The sequence below is a fragment of the Carcharodon carcharias genome, chromosome 1 (assembly GCF_017639515.1).
Source record: "Carcharodon carcharias isolate sCarCar2 chromosome 1, sCarCar2.pri, whole genome shotgun sequence".
In the NCBI taxonomy this organism is placed as follows: Eukaryota; Metazoa; Chordata; class Chondrichthyes; order Lamniformes; family Lamnidae; genus Carcharodon; species Carcharodon carcharias.
The window spans coordinates 82,867,362-82,885,542 of NC_054467.1; the positions used below are offsets into that span (position 1 = coordinate 82,867,362).

At 42.8% G+C, this 18,181-nt stretch overlaps 1 protein-coding gene across 2 annotated transcripts in view; it reads left to right on the forward strand.

Annotated features, from left to right (window-relative positions):
- Positions 1-12,818, forward strand: part of acox3 (acyl-CoA oxidase 3, pristanoyl) — a 211,894-nt gene extending 199,076 nt beyond the window's left edge. The window contains exons 15-18 of one of the 2 annotated variants that reach the window (XM_041197722.1): positions 2,047-2,221; positions 4,484-4,551; positions 5,439-5,525; positions 11,068-12,818. In XM_041197722.1, coding sequence (XP_041053656.1) covers positions 2,047-2,221; positions 4,484-4,551; positions 5,439-5,525; positions 11,068-11,187 — 450 coding nt within the window. In that variant the 3' untranslated portion in view covers positions 11,188-12,818. Of the gene's footprint in view, positions 1-2,046; positions 2,222-4,483; positions 4,552-5,438; positions 5,526-11,067 lie in introns of those variants that run through there. The other variant, XR_005944229.1, reaches the window with a different exon arrangement.
- The last annotated feature ends 5,363 nt before the right edge of the window (positions 12,819-18,181 follow it).

Below are 18,181 nucleotides of genomic sequence, written 5' to 3' on the forward strand. Positions count from 1 at the left end.
CCCCACTGGGCACCATATTCTTGCAGAACACTGTGCAGGAAGAGGCCAACAGGAAACACAGGTGACTTTAGTGGTGCTATGCAACTGAATTTCAGGCCCTTTATGTCCAAAGGTTACAAGAAACTACTTGACTCACAGTTACCAGGGATTTTGTCTTGCTGTTGTAACTTTCCCTTGTTCTTGGAATGGCTAAGTAAGTTCTAAGGCGTTAATCATATTGCTATTTGATTAATTTATCATTTTTTTTGAATGTTTATATTTCTCTTTATTTATTGTCTTTCATTTTAAGTTCAAATCCCCCCTCCTGCCAATTCCGTATACTACTCCCTATCCCATAGATTGGGGAGGCACTCTTTTTAGACCTAACAATGGAGTTTCAAGACATCTGGTAAAAGTCAAATAAGGTCACAATATATTTAATACTTCAACCAATCGTAACTCTGAGATTGTGTATTTACTGACAGGCTAGAATGTAATGAAGCTACATTTTCTTTATTACTTGGGGCAGCAACTTGTTACCAGATTCTTAAAATTAATTTTTTACCCTGTATTCCTGGCATAGTCTTGGTGTGCCACAGTTCTTGTCAGCTTAGAGGACGGAATGATGGTTATTCACAGGTTATTGCCAATATCCAGATCCAGGAAGTGTGCAAGAGCTGTGCAGGGAGATTGAATCATGTCAGTTTGCTTGCCCTTTTGGGAAATGACTTCTGTTTGTAGAACCCCACTGAGTGACAGTTGAAATTGAAAATAGTTGAGAACCTTTGACCTACCCCTCCATGGTGGATTAGTTCCTATGCACTGCACCACTACAGCTGGCTAATTCAAATTTTGCATTTTATCCTTGTGAAATTCCTGATCGGATCAAAATGTAAAGATACACCAATTTGACTTAACAGGTTGCAGTTACTACTTGATACAGTTGCAATTAATGTCCTTTGAGCAAAACTACCTAACTAGCGAGTGGGATCGTCTTGATTTGAACTACATAATGAAAAATAAATTAAGAGGCATCTAGTGAAGTAATTCGGGTTGCTGAAAGAGGAAGGAGACCAGCTATCAATAGTGAAACTGGCTATAGAAAACATTATGATCATTATCGACAACCCTCTGGCCCTGTTTTGGTCCAAAAGACCAACCAAGGACAGAATGAATGCCCTCCCCTTGGTGAGGTTGGTGGTGGGGTGGGCATTTAATTGGATGGGATGGCGACAGGTGACAACGCCACTGCCTTCCCACCTCTGCCCCAATTAAGTCAATGAAGGACCTCATCCTGCCATTGCTGGTGTTCACCCAGCGACAGATAGGAGACTCTACAAGCAGGAAGCCCAATAAGCAAACCCTGCCAGGGTTGCTTGCAGGCTCCCAGTGGAGTATCCCTCATTCAAAGGCACTTGGTGCCTCATTAAGGGACTTAGCATCAGGAAGGGGGCTTCTGCTGAGAACCAACCCCCAAGCCCTGCTGATGACCCCTCTCCTCCAAGACCCTGATCCTGTGATCCTCCTCCAACCATCACTCACCTGTGATGCACCCAACCAAGGCTCAGGATTGTCGAGGGACCCAGGCAATCCTGAGCCTCGGTTGGGTGCATTACTGACAGCAGCCACTGCCTCCTCAGTGGTGCTGCCGAGTAATGAAGAGTTGCCAGTTTGTGATTGGCCATCAGCTCTCAGCAGGCAGGACTCCTGTACCCAGGTCCTTGATCTGGGGAAGGACCCACATTGACACTTAATTCCATGGGCCTTCCCAATAAGAAGCAGCACTAGGCTCTCACAGGCTCTCCAGCTGGTGGCAATAACCCATCGCCTATATTAAATTCCAGACAAAAAAGGCCATATCAGAAAAGGCAGAGAAAAGAAGCAAACTAGAAATTCTCCTAGTAACTAGTTTTCACCATCACCAGCAGGTCAAATGTTGGAGAGTTGATGGCAATCTTGCTACCGGATTCTACCATTGAAAAAAATTAACCTAGGTTAACTTTATTAAATTATAGATTTACTATTAGTTCCTACTGTTGTGTGAAACCATTATTTTTCCCCCTCTAGGTGTATTATTGCAGATCTTTGGCAATTGTGTTCATTGAGTACAATGTGTTGCAAAGATTTCATGACTTTATTCATAGCTCTGCCACACCAATCAACTTACAACCTGTGTTAGAACGTCTCAGTTCCTTATATGGTCTGTGGGCTCTTACTAAACATACAACAGCATTGTACCAAGGTAAGTGGGATTTGAATTTCTATCATTTGCCTTTTTTAAATTTCCTATGTCTACATTTAATGTAGAATTTGCCTATGTGTGCTGTCTGGTTGTGAGGTGCCCTATGTCCAATCTGTAAATGTACTCAGGAAGGACCACCATCTTGGACTGTCAACAGCTATAATTTGATCATACGTTTTAGGCTTTTCATTGTGGCAATTTTTTATCTTTAGTCATTATAATTGGGTCTCACTCTTTTTTTCCTGAGCATTCATGTCTCATTTCCTAACCAATGCCTCCAGCCTAAAGTATGATAAACTTAGATACACTTCCCAAACAAGATTTGATGGAAAAAAAATCAAGCTGAACAAAGCAAACGTTTTTTGCATTATGGCAGGCCAATTGCAGATCATGACGCATTTAGTCAGATGAACCATTGATTAGTAAACTCATTTGCTACACCTCTAGAGCTATGAGCATGCAGTGGAACTAAGATTAAAACTAGATTCTGCTTCCTATACTAAAAATGAAATGAAGATCCTCTCCACCAACAAGAACTGGACTTGTTGCACTGGACATAAGTTCAGGAATCTCACCATTCAGCTTGAATTTAGAAGTTCCACTGGCCATGAATTTCAGAACTCTTTCACCATTCCAGTTTGAGAGACAAGCTCCCTCACTCCTTGTGAATGAGTTCATGCATGCTCTTAATAAACCAGGAGTAAATTCTGATTAAACAGTTTGCTTTGTACATTTGATTGCAGAGCAATCTTTTGCATGAGACAAAATGTAGATTTTAAAAGCATGAAAAACTTTAAATAATTTTCATAAGAACATCAGAAAAAGGAGCTGGAGTGGAACCATTCAGCCCCTTGAGCCTGCTCTGCCATTTAATAAGATCTTGGCTAATCTGACTGTAGCCTTAACTCCACTTTCCTGCCTGCTTCCTATAAACTCTGATTTCCTTGTAGGTCAAAGATCTGTCTAAGTTAACCTTGAATATATTCAATGATCCAGCCTCTGCTGCTTACTGGACAAGAGAATTCTAAAGACTAGTGACCCTCTGAGAGAAGAAATTCCTCCTCATCTCCAGCTTAAATGGGAGACCCCTTATTTGTGCCGCCTAGTTCGGGATCTCCCCACGAGAGGAAACATTGTCTCAGCATCTGCCCTGTCAAGCCCCCTCAGATTCTTATATGTTTCAATAAGATCACCTCTCATTCTTCTAAATTCCACTGAGTATAGGCCCAACCTGTTCAAGCTTTCCTCATCCCAGGAATCAGCTGAGTGAACCTTCTCTGAACTACTTTCAATGCAAGTATGTACCACCTCAAGTAAGGTGATCAAAACTGTACTCAAGTCATCGGCTGTCCCTCAATTCAAGGATGGCAGCTACTCAGGGCCGCGAGTTTATGTCATTGGTTTTCATGTGACTGAACAGGCTAGTTCTCAACCTGCAGATCTTTGGGCACATGGACAGGACGTCCCAAGAAGTAGTGGGAGCCAGAGTGCATTATTTGCTTCCTTTTCTTTTCTTCTCTGCTGCCACTCTGTCTCGTCATTAAGGCATTTAGACGCGAAGCATGTTGCAGCTCGATGGACAAGTTGTCGCCATTTTGAACGATTGGTAGCAAGCTTCTCCCAGTCACTAATATCAATGCGGCTGTGCTCCAAGGAGGGCTTCAGAATGTTTTTGAAGCACTTTCTTTGTCCTCCCTGGCACACTGGCCTTTTGAGAATTGAGAAAACAGGACCTGGGGGAGAGACATTTGTCGGCCATCTGGACATAGTGTCCAGTCCATTGAGGTTCATTTTGCAGGATTTTTGCCTGAATGCTTGTGAAGCTGGTTTCAAGAAGGACGCTAGCATTTGTTGGATGGTCCTTCCATTGAATCCGGAGGGTGTGACAGAGGATGTGCCCAGCAAAAATAGAATTTTTAGTTTTGAAAAGATGTAGGATTTTCTGTAATCAACAAAATTGAGGCAACCATTTGACTGTGCTCCCAATGGAAAGTCTTGCAAGTGGGAGCTCATATTGAAAATTCAGACATGCATTATCCATAATTCTCTTGATTGTTTATTTAAACAATTGTGTGTTTTTGTGTGTAGTACATGCCCGAAGTCCAATATGCATTGCCAATGGCAAGGCTGCCCTCCAGAAGTAGAAGGTCAGATATGATCCCTTATAGATTATTAGAATCTGAAGATTTTGTGCCACTAGATTGTCAAAGGACCTTATAATTTGCAAACAATTAATCATGTCAATCCACTGTTTATTTACAGGAGGGTATTTCACCGGCAACCAACCTGCAAGAAGATTGCAAAATGCTGTTCTAAATCTCTGTGCACAGGTTAAGTTGTATACTATTAACCTGCTAACCATTTAGAATTTGTGTTAATTAAATACAATCTAGTTGAATAAAAATAGCTTAACAAACATAAACTATTTCTGGAAAGTTTTGAGATATCTGTTCATATGTTTAAAATATAAAAAATGGAAAAAATGTTTAAGAGGAAATTATGCAGTTATTTAGATAGCCTTCCTCCTCGAGATTTTTGTTTTCATTCTTATATAGACTGACAAAAGGAGAGTCTCTTTTATTTGCTGACCATTAGGCCCCTATGTGAAATATGTTTGCACAAGCTAAACAAGTAGGCATTGGCTGACAGCCCAAAACACCCCAAACTTGGCATTAATCTCACTAGGATAGACCACCAGATGGAAAAATGTCACATTGGTGTAATAAGAGTTCTTCTAAACTTGAAACTACAGCATATTTTTGGAACAAAGAAGTAGGAACTATATTTTGTGTCTTTAATATAGTACATCTGATTTACCATTGCTCATTGCTGAAGTTGCTGTTAGATACCCAAAATGGAGAGCCATTTCCCTGCTCTGGAATCCCTCAGCTTGATGAGCGCAAAAAAGGGCAGCACTGTATATTTTTGTTCTGTTATTTTATTGTAGATATTTAAAATAACTACAGTCATAAAAGGTCAAATAATTGTCCCATTATTATGGAATATCCTGGTTATGCCTAAACCTCTCAGGTTACAGTACTCAATAAATACTCTGTTTAATGAAGAAATACTATTAAAAGACTGTCCAAATGGAAGATCAACACACAACTTTATTTCACTTTCTAATTTAAAAATAAGATCTGGTATGGTTGTTTTACAGTAAAAATAACATTTGAAACATAACTAACAAGTACAATATTTATTTGTGTTGAAATAGCTGAAGGATGATTCAGTTGCTTTAGTGGATGTCATCGCTCCTCCTGACTTTATTTTGAATTCACCAATTGGGAAAGCTGATGGAGAGGTAAAGCAAATCTTGGTTGTTTTTTTTCCCTTAGTACAGTAGCCTGTGCCTTTTTCACCTTATGCTCCTGAGTATGCTGTGTGAAGAGAAAGATCAAGAAAGATTTATGACATAACAAGATGCTCACCAATGTGTTGATCACTAAGGAATTTCAAATTTATGAGCAACGTTGCTAGCAACTCCATTAGGAATTTCATAGCTTGTCAAAACAAGTTGGAAAATGAGCAATGAAGAACTACCATTATTGAATATTCTGGTCTGCGATCTTAACACTTGTTCAGAAACAGTAGCATTTGGTAGGAGATTAATATTTAAATAATACAAAAAAAGATTTCCTTAGGTATTAATCTACAATTAGAAAGAAACACTTATTCTGCATTTGTAAAGCCTTATGTTGAAAAAGTTAATTGTTGGTCAATGAAAGGAATATTCCAATCTAAGCCGTGACAATTCCCTTGAGCTTTCATACCAATAAAACATAATTTGTGGACGCTATTTTTAAAAGTGTACATTCCACTTTTCTGGTATCCTTACACTCGACCAGGGTGCTATCCATGGGCTAAGAAAGCAGATTGGATGACGTGGGAAACATATGCCATATTTGCGCATCACAGCAGTGGAACTGAACTGTAATGTCCAAATTACATTCTTCCAAGATTCAGCTCCAAGACTGTGTGTGTGGGTGTCCTGGGTAATTAGCCCTCTATCTCTGCAAATTTCCCTGTTGAGAAAAATTTAGCCTTCACTTACTGATATCTACACCAGAAATCAAAGACTCATCACAGATTAATGAGGCACGGTTTGTGGGCGATCACGAGCACAAAACCATCTCACACCATTCCATTCCATATCATGAATGGAATTTTACCAGATAGTTGGAGGCAGAATCAGTGTGTGGCGTGCTGGCAGAAGCGCGGAAATAAATGGCAGGCGAGTAATCTCATGTCTTCCTGCCTCCCTCTGGTTTTCCTGAGGCAGGTTGGCAGTCCATTTGGGAATCCCCAACATGTAGACTATTAAAGCAATTAAAACGCCAACAAACAGCCATTTTGCAGGTGCATTGGCTAATGGAGCACGGGCCATTGTCAGCGACCAGGTAAGTTAAGGAACGTGAGCGCGCAGTTGGAAGGCTTTGGCATATCAAGCCATCATCATTGCAGCACTGCAAGGGGGGAAAACAGCAATAAGTAGGCCAACTACAATGCAAGGCAAGTGCTGGTGGGAACAATTTTGTGAAGAAATTATTTTGGAGATTTAGCAGTGAGAGAGACTTGGTGTCATTGCACTGAGGGCATTTGGAGAGATAAGGAATGGCATCATCCTTTAAAAATGTTTCCTTTTACGGATACACGGTTCCATGTACTCCACGGCAGGTTGCATGATCCACCGAGGAGGAGCTTCAACACTCTGCAGCTCAGCATCCACAGCAGCAAGGACAGCAAGCTCCGTAGGAGCACCAGTTGCTGCATCCAACATAGCGAACAGCATCGAGCTACAGCAGAGGGAATGGATGAAAGGCTGCATCCAGCAAAAGGCCCTATCCTCTAAACAGGATGTACAAGCCAAGGGTCAACTTCCTTGACCTGTCAGAGCAACAGTGCGTCCAAAGGCTGTGGCTGTCACATCAGTGGTCACTGAACCGTGCGCCCTGATGGAGGAAAACCTAATGCCATTATGAGCACCACCCATTTACCCTGTTGGTGAACATGACCATAGCTTTGAACTTTTATGCATCTGGCTTATTTCAGGGATCAGCATCTGACATCAGTTGGTTTTCACAATCAGCAGTCCACCACTATATTAGCCAGGATGGGGATATCTTGTATCAGAGAGCATCCCAATACATCAAGTTCGAAATGGATGCAGCCAGTCAAACCCAGTGGGTTTTACGCTTCACCTTAATGACAGGATTTCAGCAGGATCAGAGTGTAATTGACTGCACCCATATGATGATCAAGGCTCCATCAATCCTACCAAGTGCATTTGTTAGTTGTATGGGGTTCCACTCATTCAATGTGCAGCTGGTATGTGACCATCACAAAAGGATCCTGCAGGTGTGTGTGAAGTTCCCAGGGAGCAGTCATGACACCTTTACCCTCCGCAGTCTAAGGTGTTTTAGCTCTTCAATCCACTACACAGTAGATGGCTCCTGGGTGACAAGGAATATTTGTTGAAGAACTGGCTGCTGACCTAGTGCATCATCCTGCCACAGAGGTATACGAGAAGCCTTCCATCTACCAAGGTCACAAAATGTCATTCAGGTGCCTTGATGCTCTGCACAATGTGGAACTTCAAGGAGGAGTGGCACTGTTGCTAGAGGATGTTAGGGAATGCCTGACTTCCTTGGTGGAGGATGAGGAAGGTGGTGTGTTTATCTGTGATGGTGAAGGGTGCACAAAACATGTGAATGTACATCTTCAGAGTGCTTCTCCTCCTCACTGCCTCCTCCCTCATCTCTTGTGGCACCTCCAGCGATGTTCCTACAGCATATAAGACAAAAACTAGTACTGCACAAAGTTGACAGAGTGATAAAGCCCTTGCATTTCACTGATGATTATATTTCTCCTACCGGTGAACATGGCTGCATGTAAGTCATATGTCAGAGTCAGCTGCAAGTGTCATATGTAATGCTTTCGTCATGTAAATAATGTAATCACTGCGGCACCCATATCTCTTCATCAGCAACAGTATGCACCAGTGCCACCTTACCAATTTCCAGCGGCATCATCCTCACTTCTGTGCTTCTCCCTGGAGTGAGAGTGAGGACCATTTTTACATAATGTTTGCTTAGGACTTGAACATGACATTTCAAGGGGCTCACTGTGGGATGGGGACATTGTCGTTGCTATCTATGCAGATAAAGAGTTAAGATGCTGCCTGAGCAGACTTTTTTTAGGTTTGGTTGTAAAGAGAAAACCTCAAAGGACATGTGTGCTGAAGACTGCTAAGAAGATGAAAGATTGGTAATTGACATATGACTCTTGCTGGCCACTCACTTTGCCAGACCTCAAGAAGTCATTGAAGTGTTTCCTGCACTGGATCACTTTCTCCACACCACACTCTGGCAGCTCATCTCAATCTGCAACCTTTAGCCAAGCCTGTTTTGTGAGGCTGGCTGACCTCCTCCAGCCATCTCCTGGAAAGAGCACCTGCCTCCATGCTTTCACAGCTTCCTGCCTCACCTCAAGCGTCACATCTTTGGGCTGCACTTCCCCTTATGGCATCCATCTTTCTCCTCCTTTTGCTTCTGCAGCTTTGCTGTCCAAAACAGACTGTTTCACCACTTTGCTTATTACCTGTTTCCATATAAATACTGTGTCCTCAATCGGTCTCCTGCTCCACCCACCCACTTCTAATTGGACAGTTAACCCAGAGGCACCCTTGTAATTGGCTGTCCCTCCTACCCCCGGAAAATTCACCCGGAAGGACCCCTACTCACAGGGTTGGTTTGCCAAACCAGAAATGGTCCCAATATACCGTCAGATTCTAAATCCCTAAAGATTCCATCCTTTAATGCAATTCCTGTCACTTTTTTAAAATTCTTTTCATGGAATATGGGATAGGCCAGCATTTATTACCCATTCCTGATTGCCCTTGAGAATGCGGTAGCGACCCGCTTTATGAAGAGTCGTGAGTCATTATGAAGACTGATTACCACTAATTGTTCCACTAATTCCTCAGTAAATTAGATCTAAGATAGGAATGATTCTTGTAATTTTTTCCCTCCCCAAACAAAAAAATTACTAAACACGTTATAAAATATTATTCTCAGGTTGTGAGCATCTCTGCCAGGGTGGCATTTATTGCCCATTCCTAGTTTTCCTTGAGAACTTGGTGGTGGGTCGCCTTCTTGAGGCATGTAGAGCTGTAGGTTAACAAGTTCCAGGATTTTGAGCAAATGACAGTGAAAGAATAGCAATTTGTTTCCAAGTCTGGATGGAATGGGGAACTTACACTTCTGCCCTTTCCTTCTTGGTGGTAGAGGTTCCCTGTTTAAGAGATGCTGTTGAAGAAGGTTTGTGAAATTTCTACAGTGCATCTTGCACACCTGCAGCCACAGTATGATGGTGGTAGACGGGGTGGATATTGAGACTCATGGGTAAAGTGCTTTTCAAGTGGACTGCTTTGTCTTGGATCATAATGAACTTCTCAGGTGTTGTTGGAGCTGCATCCAGCCAGGCAAGCAGAGAGTATTCCATCACATTCCTAACTTGTGCTTTGTGGGTGATGGAGAGGCTTTGGGAAGTCACTCGGCATCGAATAGCAATTCTCTCAACTGCTGTAATAGTCACCGCATTTTTGCGACATGCCCTGTTGAATTTCTGGTCAATGATGTCTCCCTAATGGTAATGCCACTGAAGGTCAAGGCTCTCTCTCTCTTGTTGATGGTAGCTGGTATGGTGTGAGTGTTACTTGCCACATAACAGCCCTGGTCTGAATGTTGTCCTGTACTTGCTGCATGTGTGTGTAGACTCCCAGATATGTGTATGGAAGTGAACACTAGAATCAACAGCAAACATCCCACTTTTGGCCTTATGATGGATCGAAGTTTATTGACGAAGTATTGAAAACGCTGCTGAGAATGTTACCATGAGGTATTCCTGCAATGAATGGGGCTGAGATGATTGACCTCCAAGAACCGCAACCATTTTCCTTTGAGGTAGATATGACTGCCAGTGGAGCATTTTGTCCCTGATCGCTCATGGCTTTAGTGTGGTGCCACATTCAGTCTGCAGCACTACAGCTGGGATGTGGTTTAAGCCAGTGGTTTTCCCTGTTTCAGTGCACACAGCTGTTTCTGGATCTCATGTGGAGCGAATCAAATTATGTTAAAACTCGTATATGTCATGGTGAGGCCCTCGAGAGGAGGCCAAGAAGATCATCCACTTGGCACATCTGGTGGAAGATGGTTTGTAATGCATCAGTCTTGACTTTTGCACATGCATTGTGGACTTTGTCGTCATTGATTAATGGAGCGTCCTTCTCTCTTTAGTTGTTTAATTGTGAACTACCATGCATGAGTGCATATGGCAGAGTCACGGAATTTTATTGTCTACTGAGGTGTTGTTGAACAATCCTTCCCCAATCCATTTGTTTTAGTTATTCCCTCATTTCATTCAGTTATATACCTAACTTCAGATATGAGGTATTTCAAAATCCAAGATTGGATCATGTTAAACTTAATCTTTCTGTGGTTCACTGTCCCCCATGTGTGCTATTACTTCAAAAATGTAATAAACTTATTCTTTATCCAAAATTTGTTGTTCATCCTGTAACCAAGTGCCATATTAGAAGTAAGCAAAATCTGCTTATTTTTCTTTAAATATCTTTTGCATTATTGAATGAGTAATTCAAAATTTGGCTGGAATGTCTTCTTTATTGTATACATATCAAATTAGCCAACAATAATTGCTTCATGCAACATATAAAACCGTTCTGAATAAATGCTTTCTCGGGTTCTTCAATAACTACTTTAGCTATTATCTGTTAATTCTCTCTGGTGTTTTCAAATCATGGATTAATTGCTTTTTTGTCTCTGCAGATTTACAAAAACCTGTGGGCAGCAGTCCTTCAGGGCAAGAAGGTACTTGAGAGACCATCGTGGTGGGTTGAATTTTGTGCCAACAAGCCTTCTGTTGGGAGCATGAAGTCAATGCTCTAATTTATCCTCCATTTAAATATGCAACTGTAAACCAAAGTATAATGAGGGATTAGTCAACTGTGATTTCTAGTTAATGATGGTCAACATTGCACATAATTGTATTGTAATTAATAGTTGCTCTTTACAAAGGTTTACATGAACAATTAAACTGAGTCCTAAGGGTAAATTTTGCAGTAAGTGCTCCCGACAAGAAAAATAAGTTGCAGGGCTAGAGGTAAAAATTGGTAAAGTTACCTCCTGATGTAAACTGAAAAAACAAAAGAAAGGCTTGCATTTATACTGCTCCTTTCATAATCACTGGACATTCCAAAGCACTTTACAGCCAATGAGGTACTTATTAAAGTAGAGTTATTTTTGTAATATGGGAAACAAGCAGCCAAATTGTGCAAAGCAAGCTCCCAGATAATCATTTTTTTGTGTGATTTCAATTGAGGGATAAATATTATTGGCCAGGACTTAAGTACAACTACCCTGTTCTTCTTCAAAATAATGTCATGAGATCTGAGAGGACAGTTGGGGCCTTCCAAAAGATGGCATTTCCAACAGTGCAGTAATCCCTCAGCACTGCACTGGAGTATCAGCCTAGATTGTTGCACTCAAATCCTGGAGGAGGCCTTGTATGCACAACCTTCCGGCTCAAAGTCTAGAGTGTCACCACTTGAGCCACAGCTAACACACAACAAAATTCAATTGTGAAACTTCTAGTACTGTATTTTTAAAATGAAAAGGAATTTTCATTTTAAATATTTCTCAGCCTCCGTTTGGCTTAATTGGTAAAAGTCTCATGAGTCAGAAGATTATGGGTTCAAGCCCCACCTCAGAACTTCAGCATATTGTCTAGGCTGATATTTCGGTGTATCACTCAAGAGCAGCTACTTTTTGAAGGTGTCATCTTTCAATTGAGATGTGAAACCAGGGTCCTATGCACGTGTTCATGCAGGTGTAAAGGATCCCATTGTATTACTTAAACAACAATGGAGGATTGGGAACTTGTTGCATTCAGATCAGCTGATGTGGTTGCCTACATTACAGTGACTTGACTTCAAAAGTAATTGATTTCATTGATGTGAAGCATTTTAGAATTTTACATAAAATTGCAGGTTCATTTCATCTGCTCTTTTAATTGACTTAAAATATCATAACTATTGCTAACATAAAAATCTAAAATAATGAACTTTACCTACACTTGCCCTTTGATTCTTTTATTAATATGACAGCCTTTGCTCTGAAATAGCAGATATGAAAAGTAATGTGATTGCCAAACATGAAACGATTTGATTTTATGTCAGATGCATACAATTTAAAATGCAGGAAGAACACAACACATAGTCCAGAATACTAACAAATTATCAGGAGCTATGAATAAAATGAAACATGAATTCAGTTAAGGACAATAATATTATGTTCTATGTTATAATTGTCACATTTGATCTATCAAGCACAATGTTTACTTTGCATTTTTGTTAAACTACCAGTACATGATGTCCATGTGAAAGTTAAAAATAATTGTGAAATGTTAGATTTCTGTGAAAATAGATTTTATTATATAACTTGTAACATTTGTTATGACTGTTAAAATTCACCAGCTTTGGCAACTCTGATTGTATAATTAAATGATTTTACAAGCGTAAGTGATTTGGCCGCAGTATTTGAAACATGGTTCTGATTTATTGAACTCATGAAGGTTACCCTCATGAGATACTGTGGCCTGTAATAAACATTGAACAATTACCCTTTTAGAATATTAGTGTTAGTGGCAAGCATTTTGATACTATTTGAGCTAGAATAAATACATTTCTATTTGTTAAAGCTGAAAAACATGGTAATGACTTAGACACGTGCAGAAAATACGGTCCTGATATTGACAGGTGCAGATTTCTTAAGCGGGCAGAGTGGAGCATCGGGAAACCTAGCTCCTAACTATTTTTTCTACAGATCCCCACTCAGAAGTTATCCTGATTGACAGGTTTGGCTACCTGTCAGGCAGGGAGCACAGGAAGGAGGTCGCAGGAGCAGATAGGGAGTCTGCTTCTGAGTTAGTGGGAGCATGGGTTTGGGAGGGCTAAGTCAATCCCTGATCCCAAGGAGGGCTCTCAGATGCCCAACCCCAAGGTTGATGGTGTCTGATCTTGTGAAGGCAAATCTTGGGTTGGCAAATCCCAGGGGTCATTAGTTGGGGGACAGGATCCAATGACAGGGAGGTGTCTGATGGCGAGGGTATCCAACAGCAGAAGAAATGGGGTTCACGCGCAAAGCAGAGCAGAAGGTAACCTAGTGAATTGAGTTGGAGGGAGCACTGCTGTTCCTTCTGGTCCAGAAGTAGTGTCTTAAAGGCACTTACCTTTTCCCTGAAGCTGTTTTCACCTCCCTTGAGCTGCTGAGTTTTCCTAGATCTGGAAACCTGGCCAGCCTGGATTAAACCTGTAAAACAGGTTACATATGAAGCTCCAAACCTCATAATATTTAAATAACCAACCCACCTCATGAAAGCTGGTTGGCTACCTGTCCCAGTGCCACCTCAATTAAATTCTAAAGTAGTCGGGTTGGAGGTGAGTTGAGATTAGAGTTTAGATTTTTAAAATGTTAACATCAAATCCAACTCCAACTTGCTTGTTTTGGGATTATAATTCCAGCCCCCACTGCCCCCCACCACCACCACCATGGGGCTGATAATAGAGTCTATGGTGTTGATGTACTTTGGGTCAAGTGAGCCCCATTATCGGTTGCTGAGACCTACTGTTGTGCATAGAGCAGAATAACAAAGCATAGAAACAGCTCTGCTGCTGACAGCCAGTGTTTTATGCAAGGGTTATGGTTCATCATGGCCTGTAAGGATAAAGGTCCTTAACCGATAATACAGTGTCAGTGCTTGAACAGCACTGCTAGAGCTCAGTGTCAATATAAAATAATGTTGGATGCTTGACCTGTTCAGCCATGTTGCTTTCTGTTCCTTAAAAGTACAGTGTACTTGATAATTGCTTCAGATTAACCCAGTAATTGCATTGTCCTTTCCACTTTGTACTTGTTTTTCACTATTGCATATTCACCATGAATTATCTGTGGGTTTTAGCTGAGGAAAAGGCAACTAAGCTCTGCCTAAATAGGACCTGTGGGGGCTTGAAAAATTGGCTCAATAGCAGCGGTTTTTTGGGCACTACGAGGCCTAATGAAGTGACATCTGTGGTGTACACACACATTGTTGACATTTGTGCAACACTGAATTAATGCCAGCGCTCTCATTTTGGAGCTCCATGCTCGGTTTGATGCTCTCTATTAACCTTTTCCAACTGGTCTTGACATTAAACAGCCTGAAGCAACCCCCACCAGTGCTATTTAAAGAGTTCATCGACTATTTACAGACTAGTTGCTGATTTATTTCCTCTCAATTCTGCACATTTAATATTGGCCATTTTAATATTGGCTATGTCACTTGCTCCCACCTGAAAGGATCTGATCATGTAGAAGTTGGAGCAACTGTCACCTTGATAGCTACTGACAGAGCTGTCCTCACCCTGCTGTGCGGCTCTAGGTCTTGTTGAAGGAGGTGGCCACTTCCTTCAACAGGAGTTCAGTGACCTTGGTGAATTGCAAGTGCCATAGATATAGCTTCTGGCTGAAGCAAAGGTAAGAAAATGCTCCCTGAAAACCTTTGGTGGGTCGGGTCTTCAGTGGGGAGCCCTCCTACTGCTCCCTCTACACATAGCTTCCCTTTTCTGCAGCCTGTGATCTGTCTCCCTGTTTTGTTGCAGGCCAAGAATCAGCAACTACAGCCCTCCTGTGGAAAGGTCACAAACTCCTCTGACCTCCCTGTCAGCATGCAGCAATTCACCAAAACTCACCAAGAGCACAACACAGTACTTCCACAAACTTTGCAAGAGGAAAAGTAAATCAAAAGTACCTCATCTGCAAGTTGGATGACTGGCCCTTTAAATAATACAAGTGCAGTGGGTCCTGTGCAGTTGAACACCTGTTCAGTTTTGAGTGGTTAGCACAGTGCTTTCTTTGGACCTGCACAGAACATGCACCAAATCAGCCTGAGAGACTGTCTGACATCCCAATCTATGCAGTGTGAAAGATTCTGGCATACAGACAGCATGGCTGCGCTATTGCCCTTGCCAGCATGGGGCTCTGGGTGGGTCACGCCTCAAGCAGCCAGAGCTTAGTGTCAGCCATTTTAAGAATTACTTCTTTCAAAGTGTCGAGCTAAATTTTGCAGCCTCAGGTTCAATACATGATCAACTTGTCTCTATCCCATTGTCCTCTTTGTGAAATTGGGATCTAGGATCTGGAAAAAAGAACAGTTAAAAATCCTGAACTGTGACAGAGACCTGAAGAGCAGAGTTTAGAATGCTCGCAGCCACTTTTGTAAAAGGGCTTCCATGACAAGACACTCGGTGTTTTATGTTGCAGTTTATGCTTATGTATAAGGACACACACAATTAATGAACAATTAAATAAGGAGATAAGTTATGAGTAATGAAAGACAATACTAACCATGAGCTTACGATACCTTAAAAGTCCTCTCTTCATTACTCTCTCTGTTGCTTCCATCCCCAGAACCTCCAGGGTCTTCTCACTGTAAGAAGTTCAGAGTTATTGTGAGCTCACCCGCCTTTTCTCCAGTCTGCATGTGCCACCACTTGTTACCTGTGGCCTTAAGCTCTAAGCAGATAAACAGCAAATGTTAGAAAAACAGATGTGTACCACCCATGTGCCTGTAGCATCAAATCCAACTCCAACTGTGAGTCAATAAACATGCAGCATGTAAGCTCCCAGCATTGGCAACATGATTGGTGTTTGTAGCTTGCTAATTGTAATGACCTACAAGATAAATACATTGAGATAGCAGGAAAATAAAGTATCCTACTAAAATATGAGTGCCTTTATACTGAGAAAGCACAGGGACAGTTGTCGAGGTGCTATGTATTATCACTTGCTGATGCCGCTCCAAACTTAAGGACATTGAGGTAGGCGAGCGGGGAGCAGGGCCTGCTCGCTGATGTGTAAAATGACACAAGATGATGTCGGGCAGAACTCCCGATGTCACCCCGTGTCATTTCAATTTTCAGGTCAGTGGGGGGGGCAGCCAAATCAGCTGTGCACCCACCAACCTGTCAACGGCCAATTAAGGCCAAAAAAAACTAATTCAACTAGTTCATGGACCTGCCCGTCCAACTCTTCTCATCACTCAACTCACACACTCACAAAGCCATCACACATCCACAGGACCCTCACTCACTGCCAGTTCAAGGGACATCACTCTCTCACACACACTTTCATTGGCCTCATCCCATCCATGTGATCACTCACCACCCACACATGCTAGGCATATTGGCCTGGCTGGCATCCTGCTTACAGTCTCTCCATCACTATTTATGCAGGACAAGCTGCTAGAGGGAGAGGTTGCAGAGTGGTGGACGAATGCCTGAAATCAAGATCCTCACAGACTTTGAAAATGAGGAACTGGACCGTTCCCGTGCTGATGGTGAAGTAGGCAGTGCGCTACCAAGTGAGGATCCAGCAGTGCAACATCCATCAGACAACCATGCTGTGAGTGATGTGTCCTGTTTCAAAGGCCACTGCCATGCACTAATTATCTCCCCTTGTTTTCGCAGGCACATCTGTCAAAAAGCCGAAGGAGTCCACAACCCTGCCTTGCCTGGCCAGTGCGAGGGCCTCATCCGCATCCTCACTGCCATCAAGGACCTCCTCACTCTCATCACCATCGAAGTCCTCCTCATTGGAGGATTCCTCCAGCCCCTGCATCTCCTCCTCAGCCAGCTCCTCTCCCTGTTGCAGCACCAGGTTGTAAAAGGCACAGCAGGCGACAATGATGCATGACACTCTCTGCAAACTACATTGCACGGTCCAGGCACCGGAACCTCATTTTCAGCATCCCAATGGTTTGCTCCACCAAGTTGTGAGTTAAAAAATGAGCCTCGTTATACCATTGCTCTGCTGCAATCTGAGGCTGCCGCACAGGTGTCATCAGCCAAGTCCTCTGCGGGTAGCCCATGGTCCCAAGGAGCCATCCCTGAAGCCTCTGAATCCTGGAAGACATCACGGATCTGTGATCTGAGAATGTAAGAGTCATGCACATTCACTGGAAACTGTGCGCAGACCTGCAGGATGCGTTTGTGGTGTTCGCACACCAGCTGTGCATTCAGCAAGTGGGATCCCTTGTGGTTGGTGTGGTTGACTGCATGTTGCAACGGAGATCTGATGCCACATGAATGCAGTCAATGGCACCCTGCACCTTGGGAAACCTGAGATCAGAACAAATCCAATCGCTCTTGCATCCTGGCTCTCCTGTCCCAGGTGAAATGCACAAAGTTGTGTGCCCCTGCAAAGATGGCATCCATGACCTCATGGATGCATTTGTGGGTGGAGGCTTGTGAGATCCCACAGAGGTCACCTGTAGAGCCCTGGAAGGAGCCACTGGCGTAAAAATTGAGTGCCGGGGTAACTTTCACAGCCACTGGCCGTGGATGCCCCCCATGTCCACGTGGTGTGAAATCCTGCAGTAAATGGCAGATGTAAGCAGCCAGTTCCCTAGACAAACACAGTCTTCGGCGACACTAGTTCTCAGTCATCTGCAGGAATGAAAGGTGGCATCAATAGACCCTGGCTATAGACCCTAGCTAGGCGCCGAACAGCGACGGCTCACACTGGCTCTTTGGCGGCGTGTGCAGGAGCCCCAGCTGCCACTCCTTCCAGGGGATGCTGCTCCTCCCTCTGCACAGCCAGGAGCCTCAGTCAGCCTCTTCGTCATCATCTTTGCCCTATGTACATTATGAGGCATACAGCTAGTTCACCTGGCTCAATGATCCTGATGTGCTCCTCCTGCGGGATGAGAGAGACGCATGGGTGTACTAAGATCCTCTTGGTTAAATCTGAAGGTCCCTAAACGCATCCTGGAGAGTGCTGGCCACCACTTGAATGGCCAGAGGTTAGTGCATTGCATGAATGCCCACTGGACTGTATGCTGTGCTCT